At 44.9% G+C, this 15,291-nt stretch overlaps 2 protein-coding genes across 11 annotated transcripts in view; one reads left to right on the forward strand and one right to left on the reverse strand.

The window, feature by feature from the left end:
• Positions 1-3,305, reverse strand: part of Mettl6 (methyltransferase like 6) — a 22,031-nt gene extending 18,726 nt beyond the window's left edge. For 3 of the 10 annotated variants that reach the window (XR_004116212.1, XM_031361783.1, XM_031361784.1), the window contains exons 1-3: positions 3,082-3,301; positions 1,786-2,156; positions 107-241 (exon numbers count right to left, since the gene is read on the reverse strand). Coding sequence is in view for 7 of the 10 variants with exons in the window: in XM_031361783.1 (XP_031217643.1) it covers positions 107-241; positions 1,786-2,010 (360 nt within the window). In the remaining 3 variants the exon portion in view is untranslated. Of the gene's footprint in view, positions 1-106; positions 242-1,785; positions 2,157-2,351; positions 2,587-3,081 lie in introns of those variants that run through there. The other 7 variants (XM_031361781.1, XM_031361777.1, XR_004116211.1 and 4 more) reach the window with 6 other exon arrangements.
• On the forward strand, positions 2,465-14,983 carry Eaf1 (ELL associated factor 1). Its single transcript, XM_031361776.1, has 6 exons — positions 2,465-3,561; positions 5,922-6,016; positions 8,224-8,360; positions 10,151-10,350; positions 12,188-12,421; positions 14,565-14,983. Exons 1-6 carry the CDS (start codon positions 3,201-3,203, stop codon positions 14,609-14,611), a joined length of 1,074 nt encoding a protein of 357 aa, XP_031217636.1. The 5' UTR covers positions 2,465-3,200; the 3' UTR covers positions 14,612-14,983.
• Positions 14,984-15,291: the final 308 nt, after the last annotated feature.

Below are 15,291 nucleotides of genomic sequence, written 5' to 3' on the forward strand. Positions count from 1 at the left end.
TGAATCAAATATTTTCATATGCTCATGGCTGGTAAGCTCCTGGAAGAGGACAGGATTAGAAAAAGGTCTAAGGAAACAAAGAGCAGAATAAATAGACTGCACCAACCTTCACGTAGTCAACTGCCCTTGGAGAAAAATCACAGGCATAGGCAAAGAGATTCAAGTCTTCTTCTAAAAGTGGGAATAAACAGTTCCCAACCCCACATCCAGCTTCCAACAAAGTCAATTTTTGACCTTCATACTGAGGAATGAGAACACAAAAGTTATAGCACATTACATTTTCACAATAAACACACCAAGCTAAAATGTTCAGTAGACAAAAGTTATAGCACATTACATTTGCATAATAAACACACCAAGGCAAATGTTCAGTTCTTCATGAAGCAGACTAAACAACAGAGCTAGTAAGGAAAAGTTAACGGGCAGTTCAGTGTGAAAAATAAGGCAGTCATAGCACAGTACAGACACTCTGGGCTAACCTCCTCCTCAAATCCCAACTCCTCTTTTGCCCCTGTATTCTATCCTCGGGCAACTCACTTCTATAGCTCTGTGCCTCAATCTTTTTTTTCCTGCAAATAGGAACAACACTAATGCACTTCATAGGGTTGCTATGAAGCTTAACTAAGAGAACAGATGCAAAATTCTTAGAAAACAGTAACAACGAATGGTTCATTCACTACTAAGTAGCTTCAATTTGTCACTAACGTTTACTCTGAATATTTGTTTGTTTGTTTTTTGTTTTTGTTTTTTTTTTTGAGACAGGGCTTCTCTGTATAGCCCTGGCTGTCCTGGAAATCACTCTGTAGACCAGGCTGGCTTCAAACTCAGAAATCTGCCTGCCTCTGCCTCCCAAGTGCTGGGATTAAAGGTGTGCGCCACCACTGCCCAGCTACTCTGAATATTTAATATTTCTAACTTTCAGATTAGCTTTAACTAAGAAGAAAACATTAAGGGGCTGGAGAGATGGCTCTGTGGTTAAGAGAACTTGCTTTTCCAGAGGACACATGTTCAATTCCCTGCATCCATATGGGAACCTACAATTGCCTGCAATTCAAGTCCTAGTGGCTCTGACACCCTCTTCTGACTTCCACAAACAATAGACATGCATATCGTACATAGACATACATGCAGGCAAAACACCCATATGTATAATAAAATAAACAAATCGAAAAAGAGAACCTTAAAGCTCTGTTTTCTATTAAACAGCCCAGACATTGCTAAACATACTTGAAATGAAACAGAACTCTCCCTGGGTGCATTTTGATAGACTTCATAATTTTATTTAGGGTAGGTCAATCAGTAAAGTGCTTGCCACACAACCACCAGCACTCAGGTAAAAAGCTGGGTGTGAGCTGGGCAGGGTGGCGCATGCCTTTTAATCCCAGCACTTGGGAGGCAGAGGCAGGCTGATTTCTGAGTTTGAGGCCAGCCTGGTCTATAGAGCAAGTTCCAGGACAGCCAGCCAGGGCTATACAGAGAAACCCTGTCTCAACCAACCAACCAACCAACCAACCAACCAAACAAACAAACAAAAAAGCTGGGTGCAGTACCCCACTGTTGGAATCCCATTGTAGGAAGGCTCCTTGGGGCTTACTGGCCATCTAGCCCAAGCTAATCTGTATGCCCCAAGTCTAGTGAGAGACCCTGTTTCATAAAAACAAGACAGCTCCTGAGAAATGACACCCAAGGTTCCCGGCTTGGACCACACTCTACATGTAATAAAGGACCCCTCTTCTAGGCATCATAAATGAAGATGGCTCGGGCCAGGAGAAGACCCCAGCCTACCTCTCTACATGATCTTAATTCCTCAAACTCTCTGGTAGTCCAGTGTCTGTCCTTGAAAAAATTAGTACTGTTTCTTTTGTAAAAAAGGTCCCAGTTCTTCTGAGCCTCTTTTTCCAGTTTTTGCTGTTTAAAAGCAGACACCAAAGCTTGGTCTCTTCTCAGTTTCTCCTCTTCTTCAGTGCTAAGGATCCTTGTTTGCAGTCCTTTCCTTTGGAAAGAAGCCATTGCAGCTGCTGGAAACACATTCACTGCTGCTAAAGGTCCTCTGTTCGCCAACCATCTGAACAATGGATGCCGGGACTTCAGACGCAGGGGTTTCTCTGGTGCTGTTTCCCCAGGTGACGTTCCAGCTTCAACAGGATACGATGTTACTTAGGAAAAAAATAAGAGAGAGAGAGAGAGATTCTGGCTAGTGATTCTCTAACAGCCGGCCTGCTTCTCTCCCCATCCAGTTCATCTGAGCCAGGGGCTAGCTATGAAAAGCTGGCCTTGAAGAAGCCCAGGCTGTCCCCTGAATGTACTTCCTCTTGCCTCATCCTCCCGACCACTATCGAGTTCTTTATTACTTCTAGAGTTGGGTTCTAAAGGAGTCTGAGACTCTGGGGGAGAGGTTCCTGGAGGGCTCTTTAAGGCGCTGGGGTCAATTCACTTAACACAAGAGAGATGCTGACTCTACCCAACACCCTGCCCGGGGTCTGGAGAGGTCATAAAGACCAAGACAGTCTCTACTGCACAGAGCTTACTACACTCAGAGACCAGAACTCTCACGGACTGGACTCCCAATTCAAATCAGATGAGTCAAGTATTACAAGGAATAGGTTTAGTTGGGACAAAGGAACGCATCCAGGAGTTGACTGAAAGAATGTGAGAAAAAAATTTTTCATCAAGGTTCAGTACCCGTGGAAAATGTGACTTCGAAACAACGGCCACAACCGCTCTAACTGAAAGCGAGGAGACGATTACCAGACAAACAAGGGTTCGCGGTGGGTGAAGGAGAGGCCGGAGTTTCCGGTCGTACCCATAAAATGAAGGAAGCGTCGTCGGCCAAGAACTGAAATCCTCTCACCGCAACCATGGAGCGAAGTAGGGGGAAGGACCGAGTGACGGGTGGCTGAGGTCCCGAGAACCGTCATCTCTTTCTGGACCTTCGGATAAACTAGGCCGCAAGGGTCTCGGACATGTTCAGGGACATTCATACCTACATTCAAACCCGTGTTCACTCAGTTCCCCACGCTCTGGGCTCCCAGTCATCGGTTCACAGGGTCACCAGCAAAGAATAGGTCAGGGCACACTCACCCGTCAGTCAAGCCCAGGCGTCAGGGTAGAATCTTCTAGCCGAGGTGTAATCCTCCTTAGACCAGACCAGAAATCGCCTAGAACTGTGGGTTGCAGTTGTTCCGGGGAGTTCTCTCTCCATGGCACTGCCCCCGCTATTTCCGTTGGGGAAACGGAAGTCCCTCCCCAATGCCGGAACTGCAGCGGCCTTACTTCCGCAGAGTCTCTCCAGACGCGGAGTAGATTGGTTTCCGGGCTCGGGTGGGCGCGGACTTGGTTCAGTGCGCGCTCCGCAGCTGTGTCCCGGGAGCGCAGTCCTGCGGGCTGCTCGCGCGGGGATCTGGGACTGCGGCCGCGCGAGGAGAGCGCCGATCCGGGTGCCAGGCAAGTGCAAGGCCATGAACGGCACGGCGAACCCGCTGCTGGACCGTGAGGAGCACTGCCTGCGGCTCGGGGAGAGCTTCGAGAAGCGGCCGCGGGCCTCCTTCCACACTATTCGCTGTGAGTGAGCGCCCCTCTAGGTTCACTTCGGGCTCCCTGGCCACCACGTGCCAGCCCAGAGTCTCCTGTCTAATCCCGGCTCTCTAAAGCGTCACTTTCCTTACCTCTCATCCCAGATCCTCTGGAACTTCTGTTTTGTTTTGTTTTTTTTTTAACTTTCAAATCGCTTCTCCCAAACCAAACCTCTGGTTGCTGCCAACTATTCTTTTACCTTACAGTCTCAAATGCTATTTCAGAAGGTCATAGCCCCTTTATTTCAAAATTCCCCTTCCCAGCTCTTATGCCAGACTTTATTCCTTTGTAGCGATGCCCCCTTTCTCCTCCCTTGTATCCCCATTCTCTTTGTCGAATTATTCCATCAGGGCTTTTGCCCTGGAAAAGCCTTCCCGTTTGCCACGAGCGTCTTTTACTCCATTCCTTTCCCCTTGCTCTTGGTCTCCCAGAGCCAGGGAATCTGCATTCATCGTGCCACCCATAAGGTTTTCTCTTCCTCTCTGCTTCTTTTCACACTGATTTTGTTGTTGTTGCTGTTCGAGACAGTTTTACACTAGGTGATGCTGGCCTAGAAGTCACTATATAATTCAGGCCAGCCCTGAACATGCTGCAGTCCTCCTGCCTCAGCCTCCGTAGTGCTGAAAATATGGACCTGATCCACTATACCTAGCTGAGATTAATGTCTTTAAGTCACCTACATCACCTTGACTTCTGGGCCAACTCACTTGTGGTTGAAGAATAAAATTATAGTTCGTGAATCTGGCATAAGTTAAAGCCTGGCCTATGTTTGGAAAATGAAGACGGCAGCATAAGGAATGTGGAAATAGTCATTATGTTGGGCCCTTTCTACATGATTATAGACTCGGAGAGGGGTACTTCCACTGTGTGTCCTGAGTCAAGACATGACTGACCAAGTACATCCCTCTGTGATTCACAGTCTTTGGGTTTCCGGTAGCATTAGTATGGGTTAAGACCTGCTTTGTCATGGGAGCTAGTCGATGTGACTCAACACACAGGCGGGGGGTGTGTTAGATATTAAAGTTCCATCTTTGTGTGGCCTCTTGTCACGCAGGCACATCTGTGCTTTGCACTGACAGCAGACCCAGCTGTTGCAGAGAGACAGTATTGGGGAAATGATAAGATTGTCATTTCCCAGTTGACTAATTTTTTTCCTCCACAGAAGGGCAGTATAAGTTTGAGTTTGATTCTGCACATGTGCCCCTGGCCTGCCGTTTGAGTCAGATATGGGGTTAACATGAAGTAAAATGACTCTTCCTGTTGTGTACGTGTAAATTACAAGAACAAAAGCAGGGTAACTTCTGGAGTTCACCAGGCTGCTTCTGAACATATCCAGACTTTTCCCCCCCACCAAAATGAGAACATGAATGTGGAACGTTCTTCTTTTTTTGTTTTTTTGTTTTTGTTTGTTTTTTCGAGACAGGGTTTCTCTGTGTAGCCCTGGCTGTCCTGGAACTTACTCTGTAGACCACGCTGGCCTTGAACTCAGAAATCCGCCTGCCTCTGCCTCCCAAATGCTGGAATTAAAGGTGTGTGCCACCACCGCCCAGCTGGAATGTTCTATTTTTGAACATTTCTGTGCAAAAAGAGGTCAACCTCATGTGGCCCCCTGTGACTCATGTAGGATTTATAGTCAAGAATGTTTGCTGTGTTGCTTTTATATACACAGGTCTAATAATTACCTTATTATGGATGGGTGCGATGTTAATTATTTACCTGTCACTTGGAAGAAGGGTTGCCTTGTATTAACATAAGAGTATGTAAGTTTCAGAGAGTATATAAGTTTCAGCTCCCTACACTAAAATGATAGTATAGTTGAAGGCTGTGTATGTAGAGGTGTTTCTGAGTTGATAACTATTGGATGAGAGCATTTGGGACTCATTATACTATGAATAAAGTATATTAATTTTTCTATGATGAAGCCTTTTAGAATTTCAAATGGTGGGGCAGGGGAGTTGGTTCAATCTGTGAAGTCCTTGCTATGAAAATATGAATATCTGAGTTGGAATCCACATAAAAGAGCCACAGAGTAAACAGTTCCAATCTCAGTGCCAGGGATATTGAGACAGAAGGATTCCTAGGGACCCACCGGCCAGCTGGCTTTGCCTGTTCAGTGAGTTTCAGGCTAATGAGACCCGGTCTCAGAAAAACACGACAAATAGTACCTAAGAGATTATCTAAAGCTGTCCTCCATAGGTACCTGCAGATATTTGTATACATATGCCTATGCACATACAGGAACACACACATAAAGGAATCCTCAACTGTTTTTATTTAATCTGAATTAAAATACCAGAGAAGTCTTCATTTCAGCCACCCAGTGGGAAATATCCATTGTTTCTTTTTAGATGATTTTAAGCCAGCATCGATAGACACTTCCTGTGAAGGAGAGCTCCAGGTTGGCAAAGGAGATGAAGTCACCATCACACTCCCACACATCCCTGTAAGTTGTTTCCCATTTTGGTCTAATGTTCAAATTTCCTTCTGTTTACTTATTTTTTTTATTTTTTTAGATTTTTAAAGAGCTAACATAAGTAAAAAAAGGATTTAGGAGTCAGGTGGGTTCTTACTCATGTGTCTCGGGGCTTGGTTCAAGGTAGTTCTTTGTCTTTATTCCTGACTACCTCTCTCTGTCCAATATATAGTATAGTAGGCAAGGTTCTGTCTAGACAGTGGCCCCTTTGCTAGACATATATAACATTTATCCCAAGCAGTTCTGGAGAAAAGGACCCTGTGTGTCCTGCGTAGCAATTGCAGCTCCTGAACATAGAACAGCCAGAAGGCAGGCCAGGAGCCAGAGTGACATCTCTATATTTAGTAAGGGATCCAGTGCAGGCTGATGGTCCCGGGCAAGAACCAAAGTTTGGAACACTCAGCTAATTTAGGGGTGAAGAACTCATTTAAAAGCTGCACCAAAGACTTTGTAATGTAAGGCTGTCTTCAGGGCAGCACTTTGAGTCTGGGGGGTGGTAGCTCATTGATAGAGGCATGCATGAGGTCTTAGGGTCAACCCCCAGTTCAGCCAAAGGAAACCAGAAAGGAGACCTTGTGTTTGTGCTCACGACACTCTGGACTAGGGAGAGGCTTGAGGGAATGAAGGACTCAAGCACAAGGACCGGAGTTTGGGTGCCTCAGAGCCCATGTAAAAAGCTGGGCAGATGTGGCAGCTGCTGGTGAGCCCACATTTACGGAGGCAAGGACATGGTGTCCCGGGGCAAGCTGGCTAGCTAGACTTAGATTCAGCAAAAGACCCTGCCTCAAAAAAAGAAAAGTGGAGAGTGATTGAGGAAGGTGCCTGGTGTCAGCTTTGGGCTTTTAGGTGCTTGTATATACATACATGCACCTGTACATATTCCTGCCCATACACAGAAAACTCGTGTACATGCATGCACCACACACACACACACACACACACACACACACACAGTTTCTTAGTACATGTCACAGCTCTGTCCTCAAACACAGAAAGTTCTGTGACTGGTGACAGAATGATGCAGACTGCAGCAAACCTGGAAACCCTTGAGCAGAGGAAATGGCCTTTTCATTTGAACTCCTGTTTTATTACGTGTGGTCCATGGAAGATTACATCATCTCCCATTGGACCTTAATTTCCCAAGTGAGAAACAAAGGGGTTAGGTGCATGGTCCCTAAGCTCCCTTCAGATCTAAGTTTCTACTGTGCAGATAAGGGGCTGAAGAGCCAAGCAATTTAATTTGTTGTTTTGTTTTGTGCTTTTATAAAATCCGAACAACAAATTAAATCTTATATTTAACAAATACTAAGTCAATGTCCAATGTACTAGCCCATTACTAGGCCCTAAGAATTAACTCTAAACCAAATGAGTACATTTTCTGACATTGTGCAGCTTAGGGTCTGGAATTTAAATATAGGAATATATAGTAGTTGCTGGATACAATGCTTTCCTGTAATCTTAGCCTTTGAAAGGTGAAGCAAGGTGATTGAGAGTATAAGGCTAGCCTGGGCTACATGAGATCCTGTTTCAAAACCAACCAAATAAACACTTGTGGAAAACCAGAGAAGAGTTATTTGAACTTAACTGGAGGTTGAATAATTTAGACAGTGCCAAAATATAGCAGGCAGGCCAGTTAAAGCCATGAGGCAGGAACAAGAGCTTCTTCCTAAAGACCACAGACCCCAGAGATGGGTGGCGGAGTCAGGGGCCTGCCTTAAAGATGTCATCCTTTGGCTTGAGAGCAGCATGGGAGCTGTTGAAAGGCTCGGGGTGATGACTAACGTGGCTAGTTTCCACTCACCAGGCTAGTGGGCTGGCTACCCTTGCCTGAGGGGGAAGCCCTGGGCTCTTGTATTACAAAGAAATACAAAGATCACTCCCTGCTCTAACCAGTTAGAATAGCTCTATGTAGTGTAGGACAAGGTTAATTGTCCTCGGTTTGTGCATTACTATTCTTTGAAATATTTCTCTACATTCTTAAAGTTTTATGCTATATTTCTTGACTACCTAAAACCAGGTGCTTACTATAACTCCTGGAAAGCTAGAGGAGTAAGACCGAGATGAGTCCTCTGCTCTTTCTGAGTGGCTCTGATGAAGGATTCGATGAAGCCGTGTCCTTGGTAAAGGTGGACTGTTCATAGCTGGTGTATTTATACTTATACTTCTGTGGCCAACAGGGGTCCACACCACCAATGACGGTGTTCAAAGGGAACAAACGGCCCTATCAGAAAGACTGTGTGCTCATTATTAACCATGACACTGGAGAGTATGTGCTGGAGAAGCTCAGCAGCAGCATTCAGGTCAAGAAGACAAGGTATGGCCGACTTCCGTGTCCTCCCTTCCTCTTGCACTGTAGGGATCAAAACTAGGGTCTCATGTGCTGAGAATAGCCTTAAGTGTTTCTAAATCTTTGTGGCATTTAGTCCAGTTTTATAAGGATATGAACATCTGCTTGCTCATAGTGTTCAGTCAGTAATATTAGCTACTCGTGTCTCAGACACATCAATAAAATATACGTTTTTCTCGAATACAGTAAAAAGAAATAATGCTTTTGAGATCTAAAACATGAAGTCATTGGGGAGAACAGGGTATTTATAATTGAGCCAATTTTGTCAGGCTCATAACTGCTCTTATACTATCAAGTAGGGGATTCAATTTATATGTATAGGCTTAAAATTACAAAACAGAGCCAGGCAGTGGTGGCACACGCCTTTAATCCCAGCACTTGGGAGGCAGAGGCAGGTAGATTTCTGAGTTTGAGGCCAGCCTGGTCTACAGAGTGAGTTCCAGGACAGCCAGGGCTACACAGAGAAACCCTGTCTCGAAAAACCAAAAAAAAAAAAAAAAAAAACCAAAAACTTAAAAACAGTAACAAAAGAACTTTCCTAATTTTTAAAATAGTGAACTTTTGGGTTCATTCAATGTTAGAGTTTATTTGAAAGTCAATACATTATATAAACATACTGTAATATAATTATTATAAGATAATGACTAAGGTTCTTGTCGGGGAGGGTACTAGGCAGATGCAGAGCTTTGCACATAATATGCGAGTGCTCTTACCACTGAGCTAAATCACAAGTCCACTAAATAATTTCATTAATTTATTTATATATTTACACCCCAGTCACAGTGCCCCTCTGTCCTCTCCTCCCATTCCTCCCCTCCCCGCTCCTTTTCACAGAACACTAAGTAGGTTTTTAGAGACTATTACAACTTGATATCTGTTTCTGTTTTTCTTTCACTCATTTCTCTAGAAAAGGAAACAGCTCCCATTTATTGAGATTACCATGGGCCAGTATGTTTTAGGTGTAGCACACTTAATCTTTACCTGTAATCTTAGAAAAGTGCTATTCTCTTGGAGAGTGGGGATTATAGAAGTTGTGATTTATCTAATTTGACTGCTAGAGCTAAGGCCTCACCTCAGGAGAAGTGCCCATGGTACTTGTTTCTGTCCTATCCTTTGTTGGTTTGTATCAGGGCCTGTTTTAAACATGCTACTCCTGGGATACCCATTTGCACTCCGTTCTCTGTCTACTCTGTGATTTGGGGACTATCAGCATACCTCCTGGGTACTTGTTATGCTCGCAGAATCTCAAGACTTACTAGGTCAGAACCTGCAGAGACCTCTAGGGAATTTGTGTAGATGCTTAGCTAAGAAACATTAGGCTAATTCATAATCCAGTTTATCCAGAAACTTGTATATCTATTATTACAACTTTATATTGAATTTAAGTCATAGTGTGATACTTTCTTGTAAAAATGCTTAGTCACATTATGTCTGTGTTTTATCTCCTTGCTGAGCTTAGATGTGGCACATCTGTAATCTCAGCTCTTGGAAGGCTATGGCTAAAGGATCTTGAATTCTAGGGTGTACATAGGTGAGCGCCTTGCAAGCAGAGGGTCATTTCACTGACCCTGCATCACTGGTGCGTAGTTCAGTTCTGGGATGCAGTAGACATAGGGATGTTGAATGCATTCTCATGGTGAAATTAAACAATTAGATTTTCAGTCACCTTGAAAGAATATTGGTTCTCCAGATGCTGCCTGTTTGCTTGGTCATCTTGAGAAATACTGTTTTGCCTCTTGATTTGATGTCTATTTCAGAGCTGAGGGAAGCAGTAAAATCCAAGCTCGAATGGAGCAGCAGTCCACTCGTCCCCCACAGCCATCACAGCCGTCACAGCTGCCCCCTCCACCTCCACCCATGCCCTTCCGAGCCCCGACGAAGCCTCCAGCAGGACCCAAAACTTCTCCCTTGAAGGATAACCCCTCACCTGAGCCCCAGCTGGATGACATCAAAAGAGGTAGAGAGCCAGAGCCAGAGCCAGAGCCGGGCCATTGTATGGGGTGGGCAAGGTGCTCTCGAGGAGCTCAGAGAGCTCGCTACCTACCATACAGATATCTCAACAGAGATCCCTGCTCTGGAGCTTGTGAGGACCGAGACTTTCTCATGGACATCATTGGACGAGAATGAGTCCATGCATGGTGGCTTGAATGTAACTGTCTTCTTAGAAGCTTAAGGTTTAAATAAGCGTTACTATCAACCAAAGCTTTACAGGACTGTAAAGTGCATAAAGAATATCCTATGTGTGTTGCTTCTGGGCTCATCTGCTGATCAGTGTGTGCAAATTAAGCACTTTACTAAGGGAATGCCACAAATGCCAGGGTTAGATGCTCTTTGCTGACTCAAAGCATGTAATCCTGAAAGGCCGAGGCCAATGGGTGAAATCTGGTCCAGAAGGACTTAGAGGTCTGCCTTGGGCCTTTCCTTTGCAGACTTGAGACAAGCTTACCTTGGCTTTTGTCCTATATGGTAGATTGTTCTGGTCCTCCTGACTCTCAGGCATTATGGGGCTAAGCATAGTTCACATTTATAAGGTTTATGGAACAAAAGCAATCCCTAGTAGAAAACAAGAGGAGTTGAAGGCTTGTTCCTGAGAGTTTGCCTTTGTTACTCTATAGAAATCTGCCTTCTCGTAGACACAGTCACCCTGAGTTTTGAACAGTTGTGGCACCTCTTAACTATTTTCCCTCTCTGATTCTAGAAAGCTATTGTGGAAGTTTCCACTGTAGTATAATGGGAATTAGGCCAAGAGTGGCCTGGAGCCATCTAACACCGTAGTGATGTTTGGACAGGAAAAATCTATGGCTGCATTGTTAGTCCTACAGGTATTCAGGGACATTGGATTGGTTAGGGAAAACATGGCTTTTTCACCTCTGGTAGACATCCACAAAGAATGCAGGACGAACAGAGCCATGATCAAATATGTGAGAGTCAAAAAGAGGGTGTGGCATTTCACCATGTGTCCTACCTTGCCAGGGCTTCTTTGGGAGTCAGAAAGGACTCAGGGTGACTCTGGCTGTCCAGCCTTAGCTCTGAGAGTCTGTTGACGTCGATCTCATTGTTGTTGAGCAGGTGCGATGTTTAGTACTGTCAGCTTGCAGGTTCTGAAGTCCCTGGTGATGTGCCTCTTGGCTCTCCTGTGAGGGCTTACTTAGCCTTTGGGCATGCTTTGAGGGATGGTCTGGATTAGACTGAGGAAGATGCACACACGCGTGCAGCACCATTCCCTGGATGTGAGTCCCTGGCGTGAGCAGAGGCTTCAGCTGTCTCTCTTCAGTCTCAGGCTCCTACCTCTGTGGCATCCCTTATAGGCTGGACTGGAACTGTGAGCCACAATAAATCCTTTCTTCTGCCAGAGTTTTTAATCTCAGTGACGGAGAGAGAAACAAAGACAGGAGCATCTAAATAAGTCCTTAGACTTCCAACTGCTAGATAAACGCTTTTCTATTCTTTTTCTCTTACTTGGGGTTTTATACAATAATTCATATTTGTTTTTGTTTTTTTGTCTGTGACAGGTCTTGCTCTGTAACGCAGTCTGCTCTTGAACTCAAAGTCTTCCTAACTGCAGTGCCCAACTGCTAGGTTAGAGCACACACCACACCCAGATCAAAGTATTTAAGGGACTAATGAATAACCCTGATGTGTTTCTTACACAGAAGAGTCATTCTAAAACAGGCATTTTGTTTATTTTGGTGAATTCAGTATTCCCATCAACCCTAGAGACAGAGTAGGTCTTCTTGTTGGTTTTGGGGGTTCCCCTGCTGCAGTTGGTTCATCTCATAGTTGTGTCGTTGCAGAGCTGAGGGCCGAGGTGGACATTATTGAGCAGATGAGCAGCAGCAGCGGGAGCAGCTCTTCCGACTCTGAGAGCTCCTCAGGAAGTGATGACGACAGCTCCAGCAGCGCAGGCGAGGACAATGGCCCAGCCTCTCCTCTGCAGCCCTCACACCAGCAGCCCTACAACAGCAGGCCTGCAGTAGCCAACGGGACCAGCAGGCCCCAAGGAAGCGCTCAGCTCATGAACACGCTCAGTAAGTGTGCCCTCCTTTGGTGCCTGAGGGTCATATGCAGCCTCATTTGCCTTGTGCTAGAACCTATCAACTATAGGTGGTTAGGGCAAAGGAAAGGGTTTGATGAAGACAAACTGGGGAGGCCCAAAACGCCCAGTCTTTTCATTCTTTTTCCTCTTACTTGTGACTATGACTTCTGCCAAGTGCTTAAACTTGGTTGTGTAGGCTCTTCAGTTTTCCATATACCAGGTTTAAGATATGCCTCCATTGCCCATCTCCTAGCCTTTAAAAGTTAATTACTTCTTTGGACACCTCCTAGCCTTTGGCAAGTGAAAAGAAGGAGTGTTGTCATGTTTGGGTAGCTATTCCTCCATTTGATATAAAACAGAGGAAAGCCAGAATAAAGTTGGCTTTGTTTCAGAGTGGGCCAGCTGTGCTCTCTCCCTGGAATCTTCCATGGTGAATAGTCTCCCTCCTGGTAATCTTCTTTGAGGAGCTAGAAGGCCTGGCAGCAGAGGTGGGACTGCAGACCTCGTTAACCCTGCAGTGTTGCCCGGACAGTCATTAATAGTCTCAGCACTGTGGACATTCCAGGCTGGGTACTTCCTTCCTTCAGGGCTGTGCAGTACCTTGGAGGATGTGTAGGGTGTGCCTGACCTCTACCCACTCAGGCACTGCCGATCCTTCCACCTGCTAACCTCAGGCACCTCAGCAGTGTGCCTGGTGTGCCCTATCTGCGGTGTAAGTTGAGGTCCAGGTAGAAAGTCTGTCCTTACAGTCAGAAGAGTAAGTCCTTGGGATGGGGATGGGTCCTCTGAAAGGGTTCCAGGAACAGAGAAAAGCTGGGCTAGAAGTTAGAAATACAGACCTTCACTTTCATCCAGCTGATATCAGCTGAGATTCTTTTGTATACATTTCTGTTATGTGAGCTTAAAGTGTCAAGTCCTTTGAAATCCTAGGTACCTATATCCCAAATAAGAAACTGGAGTTTCCCTAAGGGCTGACTAGTTCAAACTTGAGATTTAAAGTAATATTAATACCTTGGACAGCGATGGGCAGAGAGGACATTGGATTAGTGTACTACAGATGTAAGTAGCACTCAGCTTCCATAATGGGATGCTTCTTCCTTAGCTCTTTTGGTATTTGGGATGGTGGCATAGTACCAGACTGGCCTTGAGTTTGTGATCCTCCTGCCTCAGCCTCCTTGGTACTGAGATTATAGGCATGAACCACCACACCTGGCTCTACTTAGCTTTTTTTAAAACAACTTAATGAAGCTGCAGAGATGGCTTAGGGATTAGAAGCACTTGTCCTTTCAGATGACCTGGGTTCAATTCCTAGCACACACATGGCAGCTCACAACCACTCCAGTTCCAGGGGATCCAGCTTCTTCTTACCTCCAAGGGTACCAGACACCACACTGTGTAGACATGCATGCAAGCCAAACTCTGGTATGCATAAAATAAAATAATCTAATTATAAAGCAACTTCATGTGAGCTAGTCTGACAAATGCTGTATGTTATTTACTTTTTTTTTTGCCATTTGTGAACATATTTAAACCTGTTTTGCTGCTCCTCTTCAGTACTAACAGGCGGTACCCGACTGCTTTGCACATGATGAAGGTGCGGTTGCACCAGCCTTCTCCAGGAGCCAAATAGGTTTTTCTGCCTAATAAATTGGATTAGCAAAGTTTTTTTGTTTTTCATTTTTATTTGTTTGCTTTTTAATTTTTAAATTATATTTATTCTTTTTTATCTTTTGTGTGTTTTGACTGCCTATGTGTTGCTCCACATACATTGATGCCCGAAGAGGCCAGAAAGGGCATTGGACCCCCTGGAACTGCTGTTATAGATGGTTGTAAGCCACTAATGTAGGTGCTAGGAATCGAACCTGGATTCTCTGCAAGAGCAACAAGTGCTCTTTATCTTTGAGCCATGTCTCCAGCCCTGATTAACAAGCTTTTACTGTGATGTGATAGCTGAGCAGCCAGCCAAAGAATCTTAAGGAAGTCTTGGTATTTTAAGAGAAGGCAAAATAAAGCATAATAAAGTGTAGTGAGTTACGTTACAGGTAGAGCCCAGGGCAGTGGAGAGGCAGCGGAGCCACGGAAGTCGCTAATGGCCAGTGGCCGTGCTTTCAGTTTGACTTTGTTTTCTTTCATAGGAAATGACTTGCAGCTAAGTGAGTCTGGCAGTGACAGTGATGACTAGCATCAGGCTTTTGAAATCTGCTTTCTGGTACGCGAACATGCTGCAAGACCCAGCTCCGTCTGCCGGGACCACACGCCATAGGACGATGTTGCGAATCAGAGCCAATAGGAGTTAAGGCCTGGAAGCACTCAGATACTCAGTCTTTAACTTGGTGGTGGTGGGTGAATTTCTCATGTAATTTTTGAACAATCTCTTGATTCAGAGTTTAAGTATATCTATAGGAGAACTAACAGAATTCTGTTTTATTTGGTTAACATTGTTAATGAAAAACAGACCAATGTACCCTGGTCTAGGACACTCAAAGTTCGTATCTTCATAGGCCAGTAATTCGGCTGGGTGCTCTTTATCAGTAAAATATAAGTCTTTTAAGGACATGGAAAGAAAAGAGATCCTCAAATTGTGTCATAAGATACATTAAGACCACTTTACAGTGTTGATACAAAGTGGTAAGGAAGTTTTTTGTGACCTAGTTTGACAAGACCATAGAAGTTGGCCTTGGCAGAGCCTTTGGGTCAGTTGAGGTGTGTGTGTGTGTGTGTGTGTGTGTGTGTGTGTGTGTGTGTGTGTTTAGATCCAATAGCTCAGTCCAGCACAGCTAGGAAAAGGGAAGCACACAGCAGCAGGCTTGCTCACTCCTTCCTCTTTGGAATTACACTTGCTGATTTCAGATTCTTTTGCAT

The sequence above is a fragment of the Mastomys coucha genome, unplaced genomic scaffold (assembly GCF_008632895.1).
Source record: "Mastomys coucha isolate ucsf_1 unplaced genomic scaffold, UCSF_Mcou_1 pScaffold9, whole genome shotgun sequence".
Taxonomy (NCBI): domain Eukaryota; kingdom Metazoa; phylum Chordata; class Mammalia; order Rodentia; family Muridae; genus Mastomys; species Mastomys coucha.